Source organism: Herpailurus yagouaroundi, unplaced genomic scaffold (assembly GCF_014898765.1).
Source record: "Herpailurus yagouaroundi ecotype Mexico unplaced genomic scaffold, PumYag 220, whole genome shotgun sequence".
Taxonomy (NCBI): Eukaryota; Metazoa; Chordata; class Mammalia; order Carnivora; family Felidae; genus Herpailurus; species Herpailurus yagouaroundi.
Genome location: NW_024412451.1, coordinates 7449186 through 7476386, shown reverse-complemented (window position 1 = coordinate 7476386; position 27201 = coordinate 7449186). Strand labels below are relative to the sequence as shown.

Sequence of the window (27201 nt, the reverse complement as noted above, 5' to 3'; positions counted from 1 at the left end):
CTAGATACAGAATGTTAGGAGAGGAAACCTGGAGGAGACTGTGAAAGAGGTGAAAGAGGCACAGGCAGTCGGGGCCAGCGAGGGTAGTGGGAGTGAGGTAGTGGGTAAAGCACATTTTCCTACATAATTTTCATGTGAATTGGCACTGAATTATTCAAACAAGTCCAAATTCACTAACTTCGATTGTGAAGTGATTTCAATAATAATTTATTTACATCATGGACTTCCTTTTACTTGTATCCCTGCATGTTCTTCCCAGGTATTTTTGTGTCATTTTGTTTCTGTACAAATAACCTTAATTGATGGTTCAGTTCAGTGGTCTGAAGACTAGGAAAGTACTAGTTTCCGGGTAGAGGAACTTCCCTGGGAAGTGAAGAACCCAGGGAGATACACATCCTTCCCCACTAATCCCTCACATGTCAGCACTCAGTATTTCCTGATGTCCTTCATAGGAGATGCTGTCTACCTACAGGGATCAAGTGGGAAAAAGTCTTCTCACAAATACTCAGTCTCCTTACACAGTTCTAACTAGAAACTCATAACCATTTTTTGTAATTAACAACTGGGGAAATTTTTGAGAAACATCTTCAGCTCCCAAGACTGTATTCCCAGTGTGGCTACAAATGAAATAATTGCAGTTGTGAGGGAGGTGACCTCACAGGATCACAAAGCTATATCACAGTGTCTGGCTGCCCCCCTCCCACACATGGACTGTCTTCCATGCCCTTCACACTGAGCCCCCCCTGGAAGCAGGAAGGAGCCGGTGAGGATTTCTCTTTCAGTCTGAGAGGCAGTGTCTGTATCAAGAGTCTGGGTGAGTGATCATATCAGAAATCTTCTTTATATTAGCTGGTTCATTGTGAAAGCCATGCAGGAAGGTGGAATAATTCTGAGGCTTGAGCTGAGCTAGTTAAGAGGAGATGGGGTCCTAGCCCTTCACCAATCGCTGATGGCTCCTGATGCAACAAATGCCATCTCTGTTCATAGTGATTTCTTGGCATTTAATGCAAGTAATAATACACAGATTTTTAAGTCCTTACAGACTGAGTTGTAAAATCAATTTGTTGTGCAGTCTACATTATAGGATTCATAGACTAAAATTTCAGGGTTACTAGAGGTGCATCTGTAACACCTCCATGCTTGCAGTAAAGAGTATGATGAGTTTACAGGAATCATATGATCCTGTGCAGAAAGTGTATCCAAATGATAATGGCTTGAACTGAAAGGTTTCCTCTACCTTTGGATGTACCATGCAATTACTGGGGACAGTAACTGAGTCTCCACTGAAAACATCCATAAGCTGTTGATTATAGTGTAACTACATTCATTCTGAAAGTTAGGAAGTGAACAGGTAAGGAACAGTTGGCATAATTTTAAGTTCCGGGTAGCAGTTCTCAGGTTCCTATCATCTTCTTTCCACCCATTTAAAAATTATTCTGCTATCAACACACAAACCTAGTACTTTGATTTATAAACTACATAACAATACACACCTTGCAAATGCCATTTTGCGCTAATATCTTTTATGCTAGTATCATTCACAAATCTTAGTTGTTAGTAGTCTTAACTCAGGTATTAATAATTGTATCATCTGAAATTAATAATTTAGCTTCTGCCTTACACTATTTTATCACGCATTAGTGTTTTATGTTCCAAAGTTTATGGCATCACATGTGATCATTCAACAATTCCTGTGATTGCTGCCATTACACTTGGGTTCTTGACATAAAATCAAATTAGTCTTTCTTCTGCCTTCCTAGTACCAACCTCCTCTTACATCCACTACATGTAACTAGTTACAGGACAGCTTCCTGCAGTAAACTACTGCCTGCAGTGCATGACATTCACTAAGATATTTAAGGCTTGACCCAGAATTGATAGTGTTCCATCAAATAAATCTTTACAAGTATATGGGAACTTGTAATGAAAATTATATAATACCACCACTCGAAAATCAACTACAAGGGGTCAAGTCAAAAGTAACTATAGACCTGGATTGTTAGATGGACGCAGCTAACTAGCTGTCTAGCAGACCAATATGACAGCCTGAAGCAGCAGATTTGGACAGATCCTTAACCTCTCTGTGTGTCTGTTCTGTTCATCTTTTAACTACAGCCACAGTAGTGCTGACCTCATAGATGTGTGGAGCATGAAGAAGTTCTCACGTGAGTGCCTTCACAGGAGTGATTTTACATTATAAGGGCTCTGGAAAAGTTCTACATTCAGCCCTCAGAAGCTACTGTGAAAAGAAGACCTCAAGTAGGCATATCCAAGGGGCAAGGAATGGAAAGCAGAACATAGTGGATTTCAGCTGACGTGATACATGTTGCCTATGTCTCATACTTCCATGCAGGAAGTTCTAGCCCAGGAGGCAATGGTCAGTGACTGGGACCAGAGAGAATGGTCAAAAGGGATCTGGCCATCGGTCTGATCTTCTTAACACAGACTACCGTTGGAATCCTGGGCAATTTCTCACTTCTTTGTCATTATATCATCCTTTCCTTCACTGAGTACAGGTGGAGGTCCACAGATTTCATTCATAAGCACCTGATTGTAGCCAACTTCTTAGCCCTACTCTGCAAAGGAGTCCCCCAGACCATGGCAGCATTTGGGCGGGAACATTTCCTCAGTGACATTGGATGCAAACTTCTTGCCTTTCTTCACAGAGTGGGGAGGGGAGTGTCCATTGGTAGCATCTGCATCTTGAGCGTCTACCAGGCCATCACCATCAGCCCTGGGAACTCCAGGTGGGCAGCGCTTAAAGTTAAAGCGCCCAAATACATTTCCCCCTCTATTTTCCTGTGTTGGGTCCTGCAAATGCTGGTGAATATCATTTTCCCTATGTACTTAACGAGCACACTGAGTGATAAGAACATCACAAACAAAAAGGATTTTGGATACTGTTCTTCGGTTCGTCATGACAAAATTAGAGACTCATTGAATGCAGTGTTGTTATCATTCCCCGATGTGTTATGTCTGGGGCTCATGCTCTGGGCCAGCAGCTCCATGGTTTTCCTTCTGTACAGGCACAAGCAGCAGGTCCAACATATTCGAAGAACCAATGCTTCTTCTGCATCCTCCCCAGAGTCCAGAGCCACCAAAACCATCCTTCTCCTGGTGAGCAGCTTTGTCTGTTTTTACACCCTCTCCTCCATCTTTCAAGTTGTTGTGGCTTTTTTTGAAAATCCCAGCTGGATCATCATGAATGTCACTGCAATTGTGTCTGTATGTTTCCCAACTGTCAGCCCCTTTCTGCTCATGAGCCATGACTCCAGGGTACCCAGGCTGTGCTTTGCATGGACAAGGAATATAAAATCCCCTCATCCAGGGCGCCTGGGTGGTTCAGTCCACTGAGCATCTCACTCTTGATTTTAGCTCAGGTCATGACACCAGGGTCGTGGAATCAGCATGGAGCCTGCTTAAGACTCTCTCTCTTTCAAATAAAAATTCTGTCTCTCTCAAATAAACTTAAACTTTTTTTTAAATAATAAAATCCCCTCATCTTAGGAGAAATATGTAAACTGTGTGTATTTGTATAACGTAGTTGCCAATTAATTCAACCCCTTCAGTGTTCTAAATAACACTATGAGTCAAAAGGGAATGATAAATAGGACATGCTGAGCAGTTTCTTCAAAATAAACAATAAATCATAATAACATTGTAATGAAATATAATTATCTTGTAAATACTTATATAATCGAAGTTTTCCTAATACTTTCAGTAGAGGAGTTCAGAATTTATATGCAGTAATAAATGCCTGGTCTGGAAACAATCTGTATATTCCAGAGAAGTCTTCCAGTGTGTGGCTTTCAATCTAATGCAATAAAGTTCCAAGAAATGCACCTGGCATGAAATTTGGGGAAAAGTTATACGAATATGGCTTAGCATGTGGCCTTGTCATGCCTTCAACTGAAGAATATAATGTCCCCACTAAATAATGAATAGCCTGGGTGGGGCTGGAGGAAAAATCCATTCTTGGGCAGTAGTGTCTCTGGGAGCCAGTTAGGAGTTTTGTAGGTAAGTCACACCCTTACAGAGAGGGCGCTGATTCATTTGAAACATGATGTTATGAAGGCAGATCACCATGTTTACCATATTTTCATGAGGAAATGGCCAGGATAAAGAGCATCGGGGCAAAGGAAAGTACAAAAACGAAAAACTGTTTCCACTGATATTTGAAGACGGTCAAGTGAGTGTTAACAATGTAAACAGACATGTGTTGTGATCAGGAAAAAGTGGATTTTTCTCTATTATGTTAAGATGACCTGGGCACGTTGGCAAGATGGGGTCTGGAAGGAAACGCTTGGGTCTCCTTCAGGGCACATACAGGCCTTGGGGTCATTTATTTACACGGAGCTTCAGCTGGAACCTCAAATTCCCAAGTTCAGCCTTTTCTTTGACCTCTTTGTCCAGCAACATTAAGAGCAACCAGCCAATGTTATCATGTTTATTAGTTTTCCAAAATTCTTTGCAAGTATCAAACACATGTTCACCCAGGTACTTTTTTTTTTTTTTTTAAGTAGCTGATTAGGAGTGTTGAGGGAAGATATTCCATGATAGGTTATCAGTGCTCTGTTTTGCATTTTTAAATCTAAAGGGGGGCGCCTGGGTGGCTTGATCGGTTAAGCGTCCGACTTCGGCTCAGGTCATGATCTTGCGGTCCGTGAGTTCGAGCCCCACATCGGGCTCTGTGCTGACAGCTCAGAGCCTGGAGCCTGTTTCAGATTCTGTGTCTCCCTGTCTCTCTGCCCCTCCCCTGTTCATGCTCTGTCTCTCTCTGTCTCAAAAATAAATAAACGTTAAAAAAATTTTTTTAAATAAATAAATAAATAAATCTAAAGGGATTTGAAATCTAATTCTTTGGTTTCTACTCAAGACCCCATTCAGAAATCTCTTTCTTAAATCTTGTTTCTCTAGATTCACTCCTGGTAACAGTGGAATGATTAGTTGTTTGATATTCCTAAAATGGAATCCTATACAGCAATGCCAGGGGATGAATAATATGGAAGGATAAATTCCCAAACAACATAAGAAATGAAAAAAGTCAAATACAAAAGAGTTCATGCTCTATTATTCTACTATATGAAATACCAAACAGGCAAAAATAACCTATGCTGGTAGGGGTCCCAGCAGTGTTTACCCTATGAGTGGTGACTGAGAGGGATAGCAGATGGGGGCTCTGGGGGGTCTGATGATATTCTGTGCATTGATGTCTGCGCTGCATGCAGAAATGTGATCAGTGGGCATAGTGTTGTTGATCTATGTACTGTATTAAAGGGCTGTAGGTATTTAAAAACATATATCACCAATAAAATCATGGGCTCTTGTGAGATTTATGCATAATGTCCTTACGTTGTCAAGAAAGAGTTTAATGTACTAGCCAAAAAGACTGATTAGTTTTTCAAATCATGCTGAAATTTCTAGGTTGAAAAACCAACAAATACTAATGGTACAACTTCCAAAGGAAAGGGGTCAAATGTATGCTTGTTTGTAAGAGGTTTTTCAAGACCTACAGGAATTGAAATAGAAAATAAGAATAGTCAAAAATAAGAATAACATTGAAAATAAAATTGAAGTAGAAAAGTGAAAAATATTGTATGGAATTTAAAACACTTTAACAGGGGTGCCTGGGTGGCGCAGTCAGTTAAGCGTCCGACTTCAGCCAGGTCACGATCTCGCGGTCCGGGAGTTCGAGCCCCGCGTCTGGCTCTGGGCTGATGGCTCAGAGCCTGGAGCCTGCTTCCGATTCTGTGTCTCCCTCTCTCTCTGCCCCTCCCCCGTTCATGCTCTGTCTCTCTCTGTCCCAAAAATAAATAAACGTTGAAAAAAAAATTAAAAAATAAATAAATAAAACACTTTAACAATGTAGCACAGCAATTACATATCAGGTAACATATACTTCAAGGTTTGTCTTTATTATGATCGTCAAAAATGAGGAAAATCCGATAAACTGTCACAGCAAAGAGGAGTCAGAGGAGACATGATCACCAAATAAAGTTTCATTACATACATGATGTGCTCTCCGTTGGCAAGTTAGAGGCTTCAGTCTTAATCACCTTGTCTTATGCCAATATGTGTGGCTGTTATAACCCCACCAAATTGAGAGTCCTATTTTCCAGTGAAAATTAAAGTGAAAATCTATGGACAGGTTCACAGTGCTTAATCCGTCCAGGAGTAAAGGGAAAAAATCCTTGTGTCTCTGGCTTCCCATCACATAAAAGGGGGTCTAGCCCCTCCTGGACTCCTGGAGTTTGGGAGATGGCACAAGTCTCTGAGAGTAATGAGTCTGTCATTTGGAACCTCTGGCAAAGGGAGGCAGATCCCACCTAGAAGCCCCACCGGTATATGAGTTTGGTGCCTCCACAACACAACTACACCATGTACTTTTTTTTTTTTTAGGTAGTGATTAGCTTTTTAGTGAGCTCTCCTCAAAACTCACTCTTAAAAACCAGTTTTGGAAAGTGTCAACATGGACCCCATTTCTGACAAGGAAAGAAGGGCACCAAAATTCCATCTCCCCTGGAAAGTGAATATTCACAAATGAAGACAGATGGGTCCCAGCAACATGTCAGCTTGAGAAGAATCAGTGGGACCTATCCCTTTAGAGGAAAGTTTAAACTTTCCATGGTGTAGCCAAAGTCACTGGCACTAGGAAGTTTCAATTCTAAGACTGCCCTAAATGTATATCCTTGTTCACTGATGGTTTAGGTAGGCTGCACCCTAACAGTGTCCCCTGGGCCACTGGGTCTGGTTAGTGTCAATGCCAGCTCTGCAGATCCGAAATCAGAGGCAGTTGTTTCCTTCATCGGTCACATGTCAGATTCCTGGGCTGCTGCCAGGGGTCTAGCTGTTAAGTGTACTTCTTGGAAAACTGTGGCAGACAGATTAAGGACCGCCCTGCCTTTCTTGGGCTGCGATCTGTGGATGAGGTCATGTGCATGAGGACCCGTCATCGAAACTTAGGTGTCCCCTCTTCATACTGTACTCATTGCAAAGAAGTCACTGTGTGCAGCCCACCTTTACAATAGGGATTATATGTTCTACTTTCTTAAGGATAAAATTTCTACATAAACTATGTGGACTCTTCAGAAAAGGAGATATTTTTTTCTCTATTATTTTATTCAGTGATTTCCTCTTATCAGTTTAGACTCCACATCTGTTTGATACTGAGTTACAACCAATACTGCCTCTTCTGCTCTTGTTCAAATTCAAGGTGTTCCAGGGCGCCTGGGTGGCTCAGTCGGTTAAGTGTCCGACTTCGGCTCAGGTCATGATCTCACGGTTTGTGGGTTCAAGCCCCGCATCAGGCTCTGTGCTGACAACTCAGAGCTGGAGCCTGCTTCAGATTCTGTGTCTGCCTCTCTCTCTGCCCCTCCCCTGCTTGCACTCTGTCTCCCTCTCAAAAATAAATAAATATAGGGGCACCTGGGTAGCTCAGTCGGTTAAACATCCAACTTCATGGGGCGCCTGGGTGGCTCAGTCGGTTGAGCGGCCGACTTCTGATCAGGTCATGATCTCACGGTTCGTGAGTTCGAGCCCCAGGTCAGGCTCTGTGCTGATGCCTCGGAGCCTGGAACCTGCTTTGGATTCTGTGTCTCCCACTCTCTCTGCCCCTCCCCTGCTCATGCTCTGTCTCTCGGTCTCTACAAAATAAATAAATGTTAAAAAAATTTTTTTTAAATAAAATAAAATCAAGGTGTTCCGACTTGACCATGAGGAGCTCTTTCGGGTGACTCCCGTGTCCCTCTGACATAGCCCATTTTTAGAAACCGAGTTGTTTCGCATGTCCTGACTTACGGCACCGCAGCTCTGCAGGCTGATTTCATACACGTCCTGTCCTAGTCCAGGCTGCACCGTCTCTCCAGGCAGCCCCTGGCTGCTGCCGTGGGGGAACCGTGTCACGGACCAAGGCATGGACACTAGGTATGCTCACTGCTCCTGGGTGTCACTGTGTTCACGCCCTCTCAGCTCAAACACCAAGAAAACGTACGTGTGTGTGCTGAACCGCTCGTGTGCACATAGGTAGAAACGTGTGTGGGGGGCGATTGGTGTCCATACAGAGCCAACATGACTTCAGGCCGATGTCTCCAACTCCAACCCGTTCCTCATGGATCATTCTAACTTCCTGCCCTTGCTCATCTGTCACCTGTCTCTCCAACGGTGACAAACGTGGATCTCACCATCTGCACTTGTGAGTCAAATGCATTTCTGGCCCAATTTGTATAGGATACCGGCCCTCTTGTGCCTGGTTCTTCCAGGCAAAACATCTGAGTAAACTATGGGATGGCCGCAAGAAAGCGGAAGTACAGGTAATGACATGGAACATTCCGAGGTAGAGGAGGAGGGACACCTGGACGCCTGGGAAGGGAACACCTTACACAGCAGGAGATACTGGGGGGGGGGGGGGGAAGGAGGGGAGGGAGGGGCATACTATTAAGGATATTAAGGATTATCTGTACTACAGGATTCCCACCTGACAATGGCATTCCAGGGGAAGCTGCATGGCAGGGACACCACCCGCTAGGCCCAGAAGACAATACATCCGGTCAAAGAGCATAACCCTCAAGCCTTTGAAATCTGAGGGAATTTTCCCTCCTAGATTTTTTACTTATTGGGGACAGGTGACCCATTTCCTTTTTTCAATTCCTTCTTTTGGAATGGGAATATCTAAACTCTCCCCATGCCATTGTATTCTGGAAGCAGGCAATGTGTCTGCATTCACAGGTTTATAGCTGGAAGAAAACAGGTTTTCCTCAAGATGAATCATGTCCCAAATCTCAATTACTCTTGACTTAGATGATAGTAGGTGAGTTTGGGACTTGGAGTGGATTATACAGTGGTTTAGACCTTGAGGCTGTTGGTATGGGGAGGGAAGTGGATTTTCCTGGAGGACATGAGTTTGAAGGGTCCAGCAGGCTGAGTGTTAATGACCAAACTGGATCTTTTCAAATTGATAGGCTGAAGTCCTAAATCCCAGTATCAGAAGGTGACTCTATTTGGAGTTAGAACCTTGAAGGTTCTCGGAGTTACAATGAGTACATTAGGGTGAGCCCTGATCCACTCTCAGTGGTGTCATTATAAGAGGCAATCTGGGACACAGAGAGGCTCCAGACCTCTGCATGCACAGAAGACACACTAAGGGAGGACACAATGAAAGAGTGGCCATTTGTAAGCCAAGGAGATGTCACAAGAAAATACACCTTCTGATGTATCTTGGACCTCCAGCCTCCTGAACTGTGGAAGAAAATACCTGGCTTTTTTTTTTTTTTCAACGTTTATTTATTTTTGGGACAGAGAGAGACAGAGCATGAACGGGGAGGGGCAGAGAGAGAGGGAGACACAGAATCGGCCATCAGCCCAGAGCCTGACGCGGGGCTCGAACTCACGGACCGCGAGATCGCGACCTGGCTGAAGTCGGACGCTTAACCGACTGTGCCACCCAGGCGCCCCCTGGCTTTGTTTTTTTTTAAGCCACGCTGAACATTGCATTTTGTTATGGCAGCCCAGGAAAACTGACACAAAGTTAAGGGTCTGCCTGATCCATCCTGGGACCTCCAAGGAGCACCCCTAATCTCTTTCAATGGGATCCCAGGTCCCCAGTCTCTGAGATGTCAGCTGCTGTGGCCTGACTCTCTCCGGGAGCAGAGCCCTTACAGGGAGGCCACAGCAGGGAAACAGAGGCTGGGACATGTCTCCCGTACTATGCCTGCCCATCCACGGGAATCAGGAGAAGGGAGTCAGCACAGGATATTTTCCACTGGGGGAGGATGAGGTTCAGTGGAGGGTGGGGGGACTGCTGGTTGGGTTTGGAAGCGGAACTTTCAGTCCCGACTTTGGACAAATGTTAACTTCCCTGCTTGTCAGATTCCTCCTGGGAGATGGCATGTTGCCTGCATTCTTCACAGGGATCCTGTGAGTCCCACAGGGGATTCTCCCTGTGAAAGCACCTGTGTGAGCCTTCATGTTATGCTCATAGAACTTCTGTCCTTGCACCCCAGTTCCTGCTGCTGTCAGATCCTAAAGGTACTGGACTCCACCCAAAAGGGCATTCTTTTCACCTTCCTATAAAATCTCTTTACCCTTGGGGCACCTGGGTGGCTCAGTTGGTTAGATGACCGACTTTGGCTCAGGTCATGATCCCACAGTTCGTGAGTTGGAGCCCCGTGTTGGGCTCTGTGCTGACAGCTCAGAGCCTGGAGCCTGCTTCAGATTCTGTGTCTCCCTCTCTCTCTCTACCCCTCCCCTGCTCACGCTCTGTGTCTCTCTGTCTCTCAATAATAGACGTTAACAAAAAATCTCTTTACCCTTTATTTTACCACCTCTAGACATGGCTACTAGTTTCCAGCTTGGAGAATTAGATGAAGGTACCACTGGAGCTTCCTATTTTTTTTTTTTTTTTGAAAAGTAGTTCACCTTCTTTCTTTCCTGCATCTGTACTGCAATTCCAGGCTTGTGCAATCTCACATCCCCAGTGAAGTTCTGGGTTGATATGAGAGACAGAGAGAGAGAGAGAGAGAGAGAGAGAGAGAGGGAACGAACCTGTAAAGAGGAGAGATCTCCGGCTCCCAGAGGTGGGTTTTTGGACGTTGCATGTAACACTCATCACTGTCCTTTGTTCAAGTTAGGAAGAATCCCTGCAGTCACTCATGTGTCCATCCATGGGCACTGTCTGGACAGGAATCACTCCTTGAACTGACTCTCCTCCCAGATTTGCGGTCCATATGAAAAGCACAGCTTCTCCCCTGGGATTGGGCCAATGACTGTCTCACTTTCCCGAATTTCAGAGTCTCTACTGTTCACAAAGAAAGATCTGATTTCAAGTGGATTTCACCTTTGTCAGAAGCTGACTTTGACTTGGCTTTATGCCAAAAAAAAAAAAGTCAAATTATTTGTTTTCTGGGGTGCAGTAACTGATACATATGTTTCATCTTCTTTTTGACTTCAAGTTTTGGGAGAGTGTGCCCTTTCTGTGGCAGGAATGGATTGTCTCGCTCACAAGGTTTTGAACCACACTTTTGTCTGGGGCAGGAGGATTTCCCTCTTGAATGGGACATATCATTTCACATTCTCTCCTTAATGCCCCACTGATTTCAGTCTCCTGGAATCACCATTCATCCTAGGATTCTTCTAGGATCATCATCATTCAATTGGGGCTAAATTCTCATCCTTTGGAACCTGCAGCTTTGGGGCACAGGATTCCAAATAAACCTGCATCCTGTGTCCTCCACACAGACATATAGCACCTGACAGGCTATCACCTTTTTTCTGAGCACAGTCTGAGAATGAAGCCATGCAACATTAAAAGCTGATACGTATCTCAAGCAAGGTTATTATAGTGGGACATATTTGAAGCTGGCTCTGGGCATCTACTTCCAGTTTTAGTTTAAACTCACCAGTAAGATGTTTTCAAGGAATGACTTTCCTAGAATGGTGGCAACCAGCACTTATTGTGGAGGGGAGATGGTGTGGTTCCTGAAGCTCTTAGATGAGGACTCAGATATCCTTTCAACTTCTGAGGATTTTCTAACTCACTATGTCTCAGGACTCCACTGGATGTTCAAACAGACTTCTCAGGCTTAACTTTCTCCTCAGATCTCCAAAATTCTTGTCACCTTTGTCATTGCCATTTCTCGGCTAAAGTTTCTTATTTTCCTGTACAACAAATTAATCTGTCCACTGCTCCAAAGGATGACACTAATCTATTATCTTCAAAGGTACTTCTTTATACAAACGTCTATGAAAAACAGTCCAGAACAAAAGTTCCCCATGCCTCTGCCCACAAGACATGCACATACATGAGAAACCCATGGAGAATTGCCTTCCAACAATATTGATAACCCATTTTTTCACAGTATTAAACTCTGGCAGATTTTTCTATGAGTACATTCCTGAGTGAAGCACTCCAATCAACAGATAAGAAGCTAGAATCAAATCCACTCAATTTCCCTCAATAGCATTTCATTAAGACAGCTATATTCAGAATACTAGGCATCAGAATGAGGCCAAACAGCTTTGTCCACTTCCAGTCTGCCAGTATATGGCCCATTTCAACCAGGTGATGCAACCACCAATGCCCATTAGTGTCCACGCTGGAGAGTCATGTGGTTACTTCCTAGGTTCTGTATTGACTTTTCCAGCAGGAGGAGTAAATAAACAACTGGGCATTGCTCAGACACATACAATTCACATTTTTTCTGGTAAGATTAGGGGATTTTGTGTTCCTTATCCAGGAAAAGCAGAGCCTACATACTGTGGAGTCTTGTCTCATGAGCAGAAATGGGCTGATGGCTGGAAAGCACACGGAAGTTACTGCAGCGGTGTTCACCAGCCACCAGCTGGGATTATAAATAAGAGCAATACAAGCATGAAAGACGGAGGAGAGGAAGTGGAAAGACACAAAGGTGCTCACGAGGACGAGGATGCTCTGGGTGGCTCTGGACTCGGCAGAGGATCTGGGGGAGACATTAGTGCTGTGAATGTGCTGGACCCGCTGCTTGTGTCTGTGCAGGAGGAAGACCATGGAGCCGCTGGTCCAGATCATGAGCCCAGAAAGTGAAACTTCAGGAAATACTATCAATGCTGCATATACAGAAACTGTGATTGTCTCAGTATCTACAGAAAGACAATACCCCAAATCTCGTTTCTTTGTGATGTTTTTCATGTGCCAGTTGTTAGATGCATATAACACATACATAGGAAAAATTAAATTTACAAACGTGAACTGGATCCAACAGAGGGAAATGGAGAAGCCAATGTACTTTGGGGCTTTGGTTTTAAGATCCTTCCAACAGGAGTTCATGGGGCTGATGATGATGGTCTGGAAGACACTCAAGAGGCAGGTGCTGCCAATGGACATACCCCTGCCCACCCTCTGAACATACAAAAGAAGTTTGCATCCAAACTCATTGAGGAAATATTGCAGCCCAAAAGCTGCCAATGTCTGGGGGACACCTTTTGAGAGCATCGTCAAGGAGTTGGCTATAATCAGGTGCCTGAGGATCAACTTTGTGGGTCTCAAACTCCCTTCGGTGTGGTAATGGAAGACATAATGGTGAAGAATAGAGAAATTGCCCAGGATTCCAACTATCGTCTGTGATAAGAAGATGACTGCTATTGCCAAATCCCTGGGGGCCATTCTGTCATTTAGCACATTTTCCTCTAAATAGTAGTAACAATCATTCTTCTGAGCAAAGAGACTCATTGAAGAATCTGACACCAAGAGTAACTTCTGTGGTCCTGTGAGATTGCCAAAGACTCCAAGAGACAGGAGTAAATGGAGAAACTTTCCAGTATACTCCATGGAAAAGTCAGCACTAAGAACGAGGTGATCATAACTGGGTGAAGCTACGATAAGCAAAAGCATATAGAGAGAGCGTAATACAACATTTTCAGAATAAACTGAAATTTGCTAGCCATATTAGGTAAAAGAAAACCGCAGTAACTACCCATATCATACAACAAATCAATTCTGAATGGATTGCTCCTCTAAATTTTAGAGATAAATAATGACATTTATAGAAAAACAAGAAGAGAATATTCTGTGGCCTTGAGATAAAAACATATTTCTTGGGGCGCCTGGCTGGCGCAGTCGGTTGAGCGTCCGACTTCAGCCAGGTCACGATCTCGCGGTCCGTGAGTTCGAGCCCCGCGTCGGGCTCTGGGCTGATGGCTCAGAGCCTGGAGCCTGTTTCCGATTCCGTGTCTCCCTCTCTCTCTGCCCCTCTCCCGTTCATGCTCTGTCTCTCTCTGTTGCAAAAATAAATAAACGTTGAAAAAAAATTAAAAAAAAAACAAAACATATTTCTTAAACAGCACAAAGCATATTAACTGTATATGTGACATGACAAAGTAAATTATAAAAATTAAGAGCCGGTTCTCCTCAAAAGACACACACACACACACACACACACACACACACACACACGGGGGGGAGAGAGAGAGACAGAGAGAGAGAGAGAGAGAGAGAGAGAGAGAGAGAGAGAGAGAAGAGATTGAGATTGTGTATAGTACAAAGAACGCTTACAGGCTCACAATAGAAAAAAGTGGACAAAACTTCCCAACAGAAACTTCAAAAGAGGTTACTCAATGGGTAATACATGTCCAAAACATGTTCAATGTCCTTAGTAATTGGGAAAATTAAAATTAAACCACTACTTGGTACCACCATACACTGACCAGAAAGCTAAAGTGAAGTGAGTTAATACCACGTTTTGGCAAGGTTGTGGGTCAACCAAGATTTTCATACACTGCTGGTGGGTGTTAAAATTGCTACAAACATTTTAGAAAACTGTGTGGTAGTATCTACTTTAGCTGACCAGATGTAATCCTATGTCTCAACAATTCCACCTTTACAAATTTACTGAACAGAAATTTGTACAGGTATTACCAAAAGACTTATTAGAGTTTATATGCCAGCACTACTCCATTACTCATAGTAGCTCCCATCTCAAAACTACCCACCTGCCCATTAATAGTAGAATGAGTCAATCAAGTGATATTCACATAATGGAGTCCTATACAGCAATGCTAATGACTGCTAGTAACCGGTTGTATGCAACTATATGGATAAATTCACAAAATCAGACAGACTGAGGAAAAAAAGGCCAATATGAGAGAGTTCATTCTATATGATTCCATTTACAGAAAGTGCAATACAGGCAACAGTGATCTAATCTCTTAAATGTTAGAATGGCTGTAAACTTATTCCCAAGAACTCCAAATCTATGAATATATGCAGCAGAAGTATACCCTTGGGGACAGTACTTTAATTTTTTTTTTAATGTTTTATTTATTTTTGAGACAGAGAGAAACAGAGCACGAGCAGAGGAGGGGCAGAGAGAGAGGGAGACACAGAATCCGAAGCAGGCTCCAGGCTCTGAGCTATCAGCACAGAGCCTGATGCAGGGGTCAAACTCATAAACCGTGAGATCATGACCTGAGCCGAAGTTGAACGCTTAACCGACTGAGCCACCCAGGTGCCCCTTGGGGACAGTACTTTAAAGGGGGCACAAGAGTTTCTGAGGGAATGACAGAATTCTGTTTCTTGATGTTGGCATTGTGTACAGGGTCACATTCTGTTTGTGAAATTCCACTGAGCTGTGCACTAATATCCTGTGTGTGTGTGTGTTTAATTTTTTTATTAAAAAAATTTTTTTTTAATGTTTTTATTTATTTTTGAGACAGGGAGAGATAGAGCATGAGCAGGGGAGGGGTAGAGAGGGAGACACAGAATCTGAAGCAGGCTCCAGGCTCTGAGCTGTCAGCACAGAGCCTGACATGGGTCTTGAACTCATGGACTGTGAGATCATGACCTGAGCCGAAGTCAGACGCTTAACCGACTGAGCCACCCAGGCGCCCCAATTTTTTAAAAAATCTACAACACCAACCCCCCCCCCAAAAAAAAAAAAACTGGAAGTAGCTGGGGAAAGGTTGTTCTTGTGAATATGTGTGACCTGCTGATTGTGTCTGTGCAGGATGAAACTTAGAGCCACAGGCCTAGATCACGAGCCCAAACAAGAAACATAAAGGACTACTAACAATGCTGCATAGGGATTACCTGTGATTTTGTCACGAAATTCAGCAGAACGGTATCTGAAATCTTTGGAGTTTTGTTATGTCTTTGCTGCTGTGTTTGACCTTATATAAATAAGAAGAATTTTATACAGCATATACAGGATCCAGCAGAGGAAAACAGAAACCTCAATATATTTGGGAGCTTTTTTTATTCTGCCCACCTGGAGTTGATGCTGATCGTGATGGTGGAGACATGCAGGAAGGTGATGATGTCAGTGGCCTACTGTGCCACCTCTGTGGGGGAATAAAACAAATTTGCATCCAAAGTCATTGTGGAAATGCTTCAACCTAAAAGCTGCCATAAATCTAGGAGCCACCTTTGCATAGAATGCCTGAGGAGGGGTTATAAGCAGATGTATGAAAATCACACTGTGGATTTCAATTTGCCTTCAGTGAAGGAAAGGAAGGTCCAATGGTAAAGAGGCAGGAAATGCCCGTGATTACAACTTAGTCTGTTATAAGAAGTCCATTTCCATTGCCAAATCTCTGGAGACCATTCTGCCAGTTACCACTAACTGGTATTTGTCTTCAGAGCCAGGAGAACCTGCATAAGAATATGAAATGTGGGCTACATTTATTATATATTAACAGACATTCATTACTCTCACTATAGGATCTACTACAGGTTTTGTTTGGTTAAAGGTCTTCCTAGAGTTAAACATACAACCTTTAAATAGCACTTACAATGTATAACGTATGGCTGCTATAATGCCATATATATGATATCTTCTTTGTGTTTTTCATGGAGACACTGCCATTATTTTCACCATAAGGAGGACTTTCATACAGAGAGTTTGAATAATCTAAATCCACATGCTAGGTAGGGGCCCAAAAGGGACTTGAACCTGGCTAGACCGGATGAAAGACAGAGCCTTAACCACCATGTGCACTAACAAATCATGTCAGCTGTGTTTTCAAGTAATCCTGACCTAGATTTAGTTTTGTTTTACTGCTCTGCCATTTTATTTTACAATACTGGTATTTTATTTTACAATTTTGGTTGGAACAATTTTCTATGTCTCCTGATTTAGTCTAAAAGTCAATATCAAATATGAATAAAGGTTCAGAGATTCTAATAAAATGCAGATTCACTAATTACAGTCTATCACACGGGAACCTGCCCCAAGTACAAGTCAGATGAATGAATGTAGGGTTTGTTCAATGTTAGCTTGACATTAGAAAGACTCATTTGTTGTCATACTGGTATAGGAAGAAAAATACAATGTCATTTGTCAAAGAAGCTATTGGAAAACAATTATTTGTTCTCTAAACTGTGATGCACAAAACATTAATATATGATAAAACAGTGTAGGATAGAAACTAAATCATTAATAATTTTGATTCAAGTGCTTATCTGTTTATTAATACCTACGTTAAATGAAGATACTGGCAACAAGGTGAGACTGTGTGTCGTGTAAGTTGAAAGAGGTATGTGCGTTATGTAAGTTGAAATGTAAGGGAAATGGGTAGTGAACTTTGGGGTTGATGTTAGAATATTATTAAACCAGAGAAAAGAACACAAAATGCATTTGGAACACACTTCTCTAAAGAAGACATACCAATGGCAAACAGGTTAATGAAAAGACATTCAATGTCTGCAAATCAAAACTACATTGAGATATTGCCTCACGCCTGTGGGGATGGCTATTATCAAAAAAATCAAAGGCAATAACTATTGGTGAAGATATGGAGAAACTGGGACCTATGTACACCGTTGGTGGGAATGCAAAATGGTACAACCACTATGGAAAACAGTGTGGAGTTTCTTCAAACACACACACACCACCACCACCACCACCACCACCACCACCACCACCACCACCACCAAAAAACCTGAACTACCATGTGTTCAAGAAATCCCACTTTAGGGTATTTATCCAAAAGAACTAAGAATAGAATCAAAGAGATATTAGCACCCCACTGTTTGCCCTAGCTCTATTCTCGGTAGCAAGACATGGAAACCACCTAAATGCCCATCGATGGATGAGTGAAAAACAAAGTGTGGTGCAGGGGCGCCTGGGTGGCTCAGTCGGTTGAGGGTCCGACTTCGGCTCAGGTCATGATCTCACGTTTCATGGGTTCGAGCCCCGCATCAGGCTCTGTGCTGACAGCATAGAGTCTGGAGCCTGCTTTGAATTCTGTGTCTCCCTCTCTCTCTGCTCCTCCCCCGCTCATGCTCTCTCTCTCTCCTTCACAAATAAATTTAAAAAAAATTAAAAAAACAACAACAAAGTGTGGTGCATAGATATACAATGGGATATTATTCAGCCTTAAAAAAGTAGGAAATAATGCAATACAGGGCAGCACGGATGAATGTTAAAGACATTAGGCTAAGTAGAATAAGCTAGTCATTAGACACATACTGCGTGATTCCACTTAAGTGAGGAATCCAAAAGAGTCAAACTCATAGAATCAATGAGTACAATGGTGGTTACCAGGGACTGGAGAGGAGGCACAAATGGGGAGCTGCTGATCAACAGGCATGAAGTTTCAATTATGCAAATTGAGTAAGTTCTGAAGACCCGCTGTATAACATTGTGCCCACCGTTAACAATACTGGGCTGTACACTTACAAAATTGTTAAGAAGGTAAATCTCATGTGTTCTTACCATGATAAAACAAGTAAATAAAATAAAGTAAAATAAAACAAAAATAAAATCATGTGGTCCTGACACCTCTTGTCCGAAACCCATAATTTAAAGTTACCTTTTCCTTAAATGCTTCTTCTCTAACGTCAACACAGAAGTCAGTCTGGCCATAATCAACTCACAGGTGTTTTAGAGACACGAGTACCGTTTTCATGAAGTGCCTCCTAGGCCCAGACTTAGATCAAAAACATTTGTATTCCAGAAACAAATGCAGATAGGTGGTTCCTGCGCAGGCTGAAATAATTCTTATCATTTCATCGTACGCTTTATTAGAAGTATGGTGGTATTACAAGCATACCTCTAACAACATTGAAATGTAATCTATGATTCCTGTGAGGAAATGTGAATAGTGTATTCATTTCATAACTACAACATTTAAGCACTTAAAGGCTGGATTTCATGATCACTGGGATTATTCAAGAATAACTGTCCTCAATGACGATCACACTAAATTAAATTACATCAGGAGCCATCAGGGATTGGGCACAGGATTTAGGACCCTCATCTCTCTTTACCAGCTCAGCTCTTAGCTAAGGAATTATTCCACCTCTATGTCTGGCTTTGCCACTAGATCTGTTTCTCCTCCAGACCTGAGCGCTTACTCAGACTTCCTTTCCTTGCAGACCCTGCTTCTCAGACTGGAATTAAAAATACTCACTGGAATCCTTCCCACTGTCAGGATGGTTGGCTCAGTGTGCGGATCAGGCAGGACAGCCAGTACAGGTGGGAGGGAGGCAGCTAGACTCAGAGGTTTGTCAATATGTGATCTCACCTCCTCTCAGAACTGCAATTATTCTTTCTCCCGTAGTGGTAATGACAGTGCAGGCTTGGGGACCTGGGAACATTTCTGAAAACCTTTTTCCCAGTTGCTAATTACTAAAAACAATTACAAGTTTCTTGTGAGTATCTCCAAAGAGACCACTGTAGTGTTTGGGAGAGGCTCTTATTTTTTCATGATCTCTAAAGGCAGAAAGGGTCACATACAGGAAAAAAAAAAAAAAAAAAAAAAAAGGAAGGACCAAGTCCAAGTCCACAGACAAAAGAGTCAAGTTGAACCCTTACCTAACACCATAAACAAAAATTAACTCAAAATGGATCAAAGGCCTAAATGTAAGACCTAAAACAATAAAACTGCTTATAGAAAACACAGGTCAAAATCTTCATGACAGTATATTTGACAATGATTTCTTGAGTATGATACCAAAGGCACAGGTGACGAGAGGAAATATAGAAAAACCGGAGTATATGAAAATTTAAAACTTTTGTGCATCAAAAGTCACTATAAACAGGGTGAAAAGGCCACCAACAAAGTGGGAGACAATATTTGCAATTCATGTATCTTTTAAGGGATTATATACAGAATACATAGGGAACTCTTAAGACTCAACAGTAAAAAAAAAAAAAAAAAAACAAAACACACACACAAAAACAAAAACCAATTCAGTAACTGGCAAAGGACCCGAACAGACATTTTTCCAAAGAAGATCTACAGATGGCAAAAAAGCAAATGGAACGTCATAATTGGTTAGGGAAATGTAAATCAAAATGACTATGTGGTAGCACTTCACATCCACTAGGAAGCTACTATAAAACAAACAAACAAACAAACAAACAAACAAACAATGGGAAATAGCAAGTAAGGGCAAGGATGTGGAGAAATTGGGACCCCTGTGCTCTGAGAGTGGGGAATAAAAATAGCAGGCACGGTAGAGAACAGCTTGGCAATTCCTTAAAAACTTAAGAATTACCACAGGATCCAGCACCCCCACTTCCAGGTATATATTGAAAAGCAGCATCGGAAGCAGGGTCTTGAAGAAACAGTCGTGAACTCGTGTTCACAGCAGCATTACTCACCATAGCTAAAACGTGCAAGCAATCCGGTGTCTGACAACCGATGAATGGATAAGCAAACCGTGGTATTTACCTACAGTGGAATGTTATTCAGCTTTAAAAAGGAAGGAAAAGTTGACACCTGCTACAACGTGGATGAACCTTGAGGACATTGTGCTAAGTGAAACGAGCCAGTCACAGAAAGACAAATTCTGTGTGATCCCACTTATACGAGGGGCTTATAACGGTCAAGATCATAGAGACCGAGAGTAGGATGGTGGGGGCCGGGGTGTTGGGGGAAGAGAGATGAGGAGTTGGGTGTTAATGGGTACGGTGTTCCAGAATTGAAAGATGAAGGGTTCTGGGGAAGGACAAGTGGTGATAAAGTTGCATAAAAATATGAAAACACTTGACCACTGAAGTGTACACTTAAAAACAGTTAAGACGGTAAAATGTATGTTACATTTAAGATTTATCACAATCTTCAAAATTAGGGAAAAAAAGTTCCATGAGCTCTGCCACATGAGGTGAAGGTGGAGAGTGTGGGAGCGACTGGGAACAGGGCTGACAGAGAAGGCACAGGAAAGGGGGCATAAGGGTAAGAGGGAGGTGGTTCACGAGCATGGGGTTTGGGGGACACAGAGCGCAGAGGAAGAGGGTGCAGAAGGTAAGTGCACACAGAAGTTCAACGTGTTGTGTGTGTAAAGGGCACTCGGGCATCTGAGGGCACACAGAGGGTAAGTGTGCAAAGCAGTGGAGGGTGCAACACATACTGGGTGCTGTGTGATAAGGGCTACAGCAGTCCTGGGAACCAAGGGGATATTTGGCAGGGGACAGTGGGCAGAAGTGACGAAGGGCAGGGCTGGGTAAAAGGAACAGGTGAGTTGGTTCATGTCCACAAGGAATAAAGAACACAGGGGAGGAGGAGTCTATGTTTTGGAAGATTTAAGGACTCTCTCGATGGTGGGATATAACAGAATGACACTACAATAGATGGAAGGCAGACCTGGTCTCCTGTGAATTCCAACCACAGGCCACTAGTATCTTCCCTACTTGGTGCTCATCCTCCTTAACCACTTCCTTCCCATGAAATTCTGCACCTCTTTCCCCAGAACCCAATATGCCTCATACCCTTCACTCCCCTGTACACTTTGTCTCCCTGTACCCGCAAACATGGCAATGCCCCTGTGATATTCAGCACACAGTCTTTATCCCTCTGCCTTCTTTCTTCTCCTGCCCTCTCTTCTCCCCTCACTCGCAAGACCTCTGCACCACCATCCAGTCCCTAAGTCCTTCTTTCCCTGTGTCCTCTCTCTCACCTGCTCTGTCACTCACCCATGCGCTGCCACTCTCCTACACACCCCAATGCTCCTGACCTAAGCTGGTATTGTTTATAGCATTTTTAAAAGGCTGCATATTATAAATACTGCCTTTGTAGGCTATTGCAGGATTAGGACTATAAAGGGTGGAAAGAGAACGTCCCATTTTTAGGCATCCAGAGGTATGGAGGTGTAACTATCCTTCTGGGGGGCGCCTAGGTGGCTAAGTCGGCTAGAGTCTGGCTGGATTTCAGCTCACGTCATGATCTCACGGTTTGGGAGATCAAGCCTCATGTCTGACTCCGTGATGAGTGTGGAGCCTGCTTGGCATTCTCTCTCTCTGTCCCTCCACCACTCACGCATGTGCACTTATGCGCTCTCTCTCTCAAAATGAATAAACATTTACAAAAATTGAAAAAAAATAAATCTTCCGTATGAGAACATGCTATTGAGATGTACACATGCGGGGTGACTCTGTGTGGTTTTATGAAAAGGAGTAACTGTCAAGGCTGTATTTGCAAGTTTGTGTGTGGTGTGTTCCAGAATGTTTGAATGTATAGCTAAGGTGATGCCACAGTAAGTGTTCGTGTGTGTGTGTGAATGCATATGAGTGTGTATTTCACTGCGTGAGTGTGCATGCAATTGTGTCTTTGTGGAAGTGTATAAATGAATATGTGTGTGTGTGTGGTCTGGACTGCCCACCATTGTAGCTCCAAACCCTGACTTGAAAACTGGGGGTGATTGGACGGTGAATCCAGATCAAATTGTGGATTTGTGTGTAAGAAAAATCAAAGAGCCAACCTGAACTCCAAATTTATGTTTCTTAATTATCAAAGCATCAAGTGCTCACGCTGCAAATTTAGCCAAAGTGTGGAGAACTGGTAACCTTTGCTGCTCTGGAATTAGGTAAGTAACACTGGCTAATATGATAGTTTTAGGAATGGTAGAATCTCCCTGTTAAGCCATCTGATCCCACTGCTTTTACTTGTGAGGGGCCCTTTTAGAACCTTTTCTCTTCCTTCTGTGGGTATTGTTCTGTGACCACTTCCTATCATTAGAGGGAGGTAGACAATGGTAAAGGTTATTTTCCTTCAAAATTTCCATTAATAATTGGCAATTAATTGTGCAAATGAGTCCAGATTTGGACTCTGATGTTTGAGTTCAATGGTTTCAGTTTGTAAATTGCTGGCATCATGTTCTTTGTCTATTTGCATCTCTTTGAGAGCCCTTCCTAGGTATTTGGTCTCATTCCATTTCTCTGCGAATGACTTAAGCGCTCAGTGGAATGAAGCCTGGGAAAGAACTAGACATTGGGGAAAGTGCTTGGGGAAGCAAAGATCCCAGTGAGACACATGTAATGGCTGCCAGTTCCTCACACAGCAGACCCTGGCATTTCCTGCTGTCCCTCCTATGAGACCCCGTCTGCCTCCAGGGATAATGGAAAAGAAAGAGCCTCTCAAAATTACTCCAATACTCTTAGGAGACGCTAACTAGAAACTTGTAATTGTTTTTGGTAATTGGCAACAGGAACAAAAGGTTTCAGAAGAGTCTTCTCAACTCCCAAGCCTATGCTCCCATTGCGGCCACAGATGAAATGCTAATTGCAGTTCTGATGGAGATGATCTGACAGAATTGCAAACTCATGTCAGGGTCTGGCTGCCTGTAGTGACCATCACACTGAGCCCACTCTCCTAGCAGCAGGAAAGAGTCGGGTATTTTCTACTTCAGTGTGAGAGGCAGAATCTGTACGGGAAGGAGGCATATCAGGATTCTGCATAGGTGACTATGTCAGAAAAAGGCATTCTCTGGTTTTAAACCCGGTCCGGTGCCAAAGCACACAGGAAGGAGAATTCCTGAGATATTGGATGAGCTAGTAAAGAGAGATGGAGTTCTACATCCTACCTGATGGCTCCAGATGCAATGTAGTAAAATCCTCTCTGGCAGAGTTTGGTGGTATTTAATGTAATAATAAAAATTGAGTTTTAAGGTGCTTCAGGATGTAGTTGTGAAACCAATCTGCCATTCCGGCCTGCTTTACAGGAATCACAGACCAAAATTTCAGGATTACCAGAGGTGCATCTATAAAACCTCCATGCTTGGAATAAAGAGTACGATGAATTTGTAGGAATTATCTGATCCCACACAGAAGGTGTCTCCAAATGGTAATGGCTTGAATGGAAAGATTACCTCTAACTCTGGAGACAATTAATGGAGACCATAATGGGTCTCTTGAAAACTCTGCAGTCTGTTGATTATGGTGAAGCTATTTTCCCTCTTAAATTTAGGGGAGGAACATTAAAGGAAAGGTTGACATAATAATTATGTGTTTCACATAGCAACTGCCTGGCTCCTACCATCTTGTTACAAAGGTACCATGCTAATGTGGGATTCTGATAGGGAGTGTATGGGAAGTCTCTGTACCTTCCGCTCAATTTTGCTGTAAGCCTAAACTGATGTAAAAAATGAAGTCTGTTAAAGTATTTATATTCTCCTTATAATCCAAAAATCTACTATATCAATTTATAAAATACACAAGATTTCATGCTTTACGCCTGCCATCTTGTACATGTATCGTTTATGAATATGGCATCGGTGCAAATAATTTTAGTTAACTCTGATATTAATAGTAAATATGGGATCTAAAAATAAGAATTCAGTTTCTGGCCTACAGTATTTTGTTATATATGGGTGTTTTATGTCCCCAAATGTAAGGAATGCTGTTGATTATTCCACAATTTCTGTGATAGGTGCCATTATACTTGTGTTCTTGATATAAAAGCAAATGAGCCTTTTCGTTGCCATTCTATTATCAGGCCGGTCTTGCATCCATCATACATAACTTGTCACGGAGCAGGTTCCTGTAGTATTCTGTTGCCAGCAATGCATCTACATTTCCTAAGCTTTCTAAAGCTTTATTCATAATTGATACTGGCCTATAAAGCTTTACAAATAAATGGAAACTTGTTATATCTGACACTGCAATAACAAACATCTAAAGTCAGCTGACAAGGTATAAAATGAAAACTAACAGAAATTTGGATGATTTGATGAGCTAGCTTTTAGTAGAGTAGTAGTTTAATGCACGGTGTGTGTTACCAGCCATTAAATTACATACAAAATGGATACAGGACTTGAAAATTCCCTGAGCAGACAAAACCATTGAAGCCACATAAGAAAAACTAAAATCTAGCTTATTTCATGAACATAAGCAAAATATAGGTTATTTCTTGTGAATGCCTCTGATAATTATAAAAATTTATCTTCCTAAAAATGGCATAAGACAATCACCTTTAACCAACCCCTTGTCATCTGGAAACCCCCATTGTAATAACCAACCACTGTAATCCCTTTACAAGCCATCCTGTAACATTACGCCCCACTCTGCCCTAAGGAGCAAATTTTGACAAATGCTTAACCTTTCTGTGTGTATGTTCTCTTCATCTGCTAATTACAGCCACAGCAGTGCCAGCCCCACAGATTTGTGAAGCATGAAGGCTTCACTCACATGAGTGCCTTCACAGGACTGGTTTTACATTATGAGAGCTCTTTAAAAGTTATATGTTCAACCTCTGGAAAACTCTTAGTAAAAGAAAAACATTAAGCCAACATTTCTTAGAACTAATGGTAAGTGGAGAATATTGGATTGCAATTGACGTGATACATCTAACCTGTTCTCATTCAGGGTCCTTTAGTTTAGAAGACAAATTCAGTCACTGGGAACTGACAAGATAGCTGCCAGGGATTCGGCAGTGGGAATGATATCATCATAGACCACAGCTGGAATCCTGGGCAATTTCTCTCTTCTTCACCATCATATCATCCTTTACTTTGCAAGTCAAGGTCCATAGATTTGATACTTAAGCACCTCATTATAGCCAACTCATTGGGCATTCTGCCTAAAGGAGTCCCCACACAATGACACCTTTTGGGTTGAGACATTTCCTCAATGATTTTGGATGCAAACATTTTTTGTATGTCCAGGGAGTGGGCATGGCATGTCTACGGGTAACACCTGCCTCTTGAGTGTCTTCCAGGCCATTATGATCAGTCTCAGGAACTCCAGGTGGACAATAAAGTGAAAGCTCCCAAGTACATAACCACCTCCATATTCCTGTGCTGAATCCTACACATGCTGGTAAACACAATTTTTCTTATGTATATCACCAGTAAACAGAGCAACAAAAACAAAAAAACAAATGATTTTGGATACTGTTCTTGGACAGTACCAGAGACTTACTGTATGCAGCGTCATCATTCCGTGATGTGTTATGTTTGGAGCCCATGATCTGGGCCATGATGGTTTTCATTCTGCACAGACACAAGCAGTGGTTCATCACATTAATAGGACCAATGTTTCCTCCAGATCATCCCAAGTCCAGAGCTACCAAAACCATCCTTCTCCTGGTGTGCACCTGTGTCTACTGTAACATCCTTTCCTCCACCTTTCAAGTCATTTTGTCTCTTTTTGATTAACACCAACTGGACGCTCTTGAGTACCACTTCAGTCATTACTGTTTCCCAACCATCAGCCCTCCTGCTCATGAGTCAAGACCCCAGTTTGTCCATGCTCTGCTTTGCCTAAATAATATGAAGTCCCTCATCTAGGAGGAACATGTAAACTAGGTGTTTTCGCACAATGTTCAGTCATTTACTCACTCCTCCCCCTTGGGATTGTACAAAACAGTGACATTACAAGAGAGTGTTGGTAAACACACACACACGTACACATATTTGTATATTATAAATGTATGCTGTGTGTTTGCACATGCGTATGTGCATACCAATCTGATTATGATTACCCATCAGGCAACAGTATTGGAAAATTGCATATAACAATGTAAAACTGAGAATTTAAAATACTGATCTTCATCTTGCCCTTCTAGTTGATTATCCTGTCAAAATACATGGAATGTATTTTTCATTTATCTACTTTAGTTCTTATGTCCTAGCTATGTCTCTTGATAAACATATCCAAATGAAGTCAAATAATATTTGACTTTAACAGGATTAATTAGTCTCTTTCTTGAGAAGCGAGTGTGTGCATGTTCACATGTGCATGCAAGCAGAGGAGGAGCAGAGGGAAGGGGGAGAGTGAATCCCAAGAGGTTCCAGGCCCAGCAGAGCCCAACATGGGGTTCGATCTCACAAATATGAGATCATGACCTGAGCTGAAATCAGGAGTCAGACGCTTAAGTGACTGAGCCACCCAGGCACCCCAATTGTCTTTCAAGTTTAATAATGGGCAAATCTGGAAAGCATTTGCCAAGTTATTATGTATGCTTCATGATACCTGTTCTATTTTCTTATTCTTCCAATGTTGAGTTCTTCTGTGTTTAATAATTCTACATTTTACCCCTTTTTATCGGTGCTATAAACTTAACATCTCATAGATTCCAACCCAGAATTGACTTGTAAAAACTATTCTGCAAAGTACTTGTAAAAACTAATCATTATGTAAAGTTATTTAATATAGTTAATACAGATGACAATATAGGGTCATTACATATTAACCTAATTTACCTTCTTACAACTAATTTGTTTAGTTGCCGATATGTATTATAAAAATATTTATGCACAGCTCATAAGTGCACTAAAATACCAAACTGAACACACCTGTGTATAGATCCTAGATTAAAACAATTTCACCTCTTTGCAATTCGTATGAATGGAATCCTACAGCAGGAACTCTTTTGTATTTGGCTTTTAAAATTCCACATGTTTGTCAGGACACCTGGGTGGCTTAGTCAGTTGAGTGTCTGACTTCGGCTCAGGTCATGATCTCGTGGTTTGTGAGTTCGAGTCCCGCATTGGGCTCTGTGCTGACAGTTCAG

The 27201-nt window shown here is 42.3% G+C and overlaps 2 protein-coding genes and 1 pseudogene across 2 annotated transcripts; 2 read left to right on the top strand and 1 right to left on the bottom strand.

The window, feature by feature from the left end:
• The first annotated feature begins 2263 nt into the window (after nt 1–2263).
• Nucleotides 2264–3624, top strand: LOC121018971 (vomeronasal type-1 receptor 4-like). The gene has a single exon (XM_040458117.1). The coding sequence runs from the start codon at nt 2401–2403 to the stop codon at nt 3352–3354; it is 954 nt and encodes a 317-aa protein (XP_040314051.1). The 5' UTR covers nt 2264–2400; the 3' UTR covers nt 3355–3624.
• Nucleotides 3625–10840: 7216 nt separating this feature from the next.
• LOC121018955 (vomeronasal type-1 receptor 4) lies at nt 10841–13526 on the bottom strand. The gene has a single exon (XM_040458089.1). It carries the CDS (start codon nt 13361–13363, stop codon nt 12113–12115), a length of 1251 nt encoding a protein of 416 aa, XP_040314023.1. The 5' UTR covers nt 13364–13526; the 3' UTR covers nt 10841–12112.
• Nucleotides 13527–20673: 7147 nt separating this feature from the next.
• Nucleotides 20674–25843, top strand: LOC121018900 (vomeronasal type-1 receptor 2-like; annotated as a pseudogene).
• Nucleotides 25844–27201: the final 1358 nt, after the last annotated feature.

Coding starts and splice junctions, on each gene's coding strand:
- LOC121018971 (XM_040458117.1), top strand. CDS start 2,401: ATGGTCAAAAGGGATCTGGCCATCGGTCTGATCTTCTTAACACAGACT.
- LOC121018955 (XM_040458089.1), bottom strand. CDS start 13,363: ATGCTTTTGCTTATCGTAGCTTCACCCAGTTATGATCACCTCGTTCTT.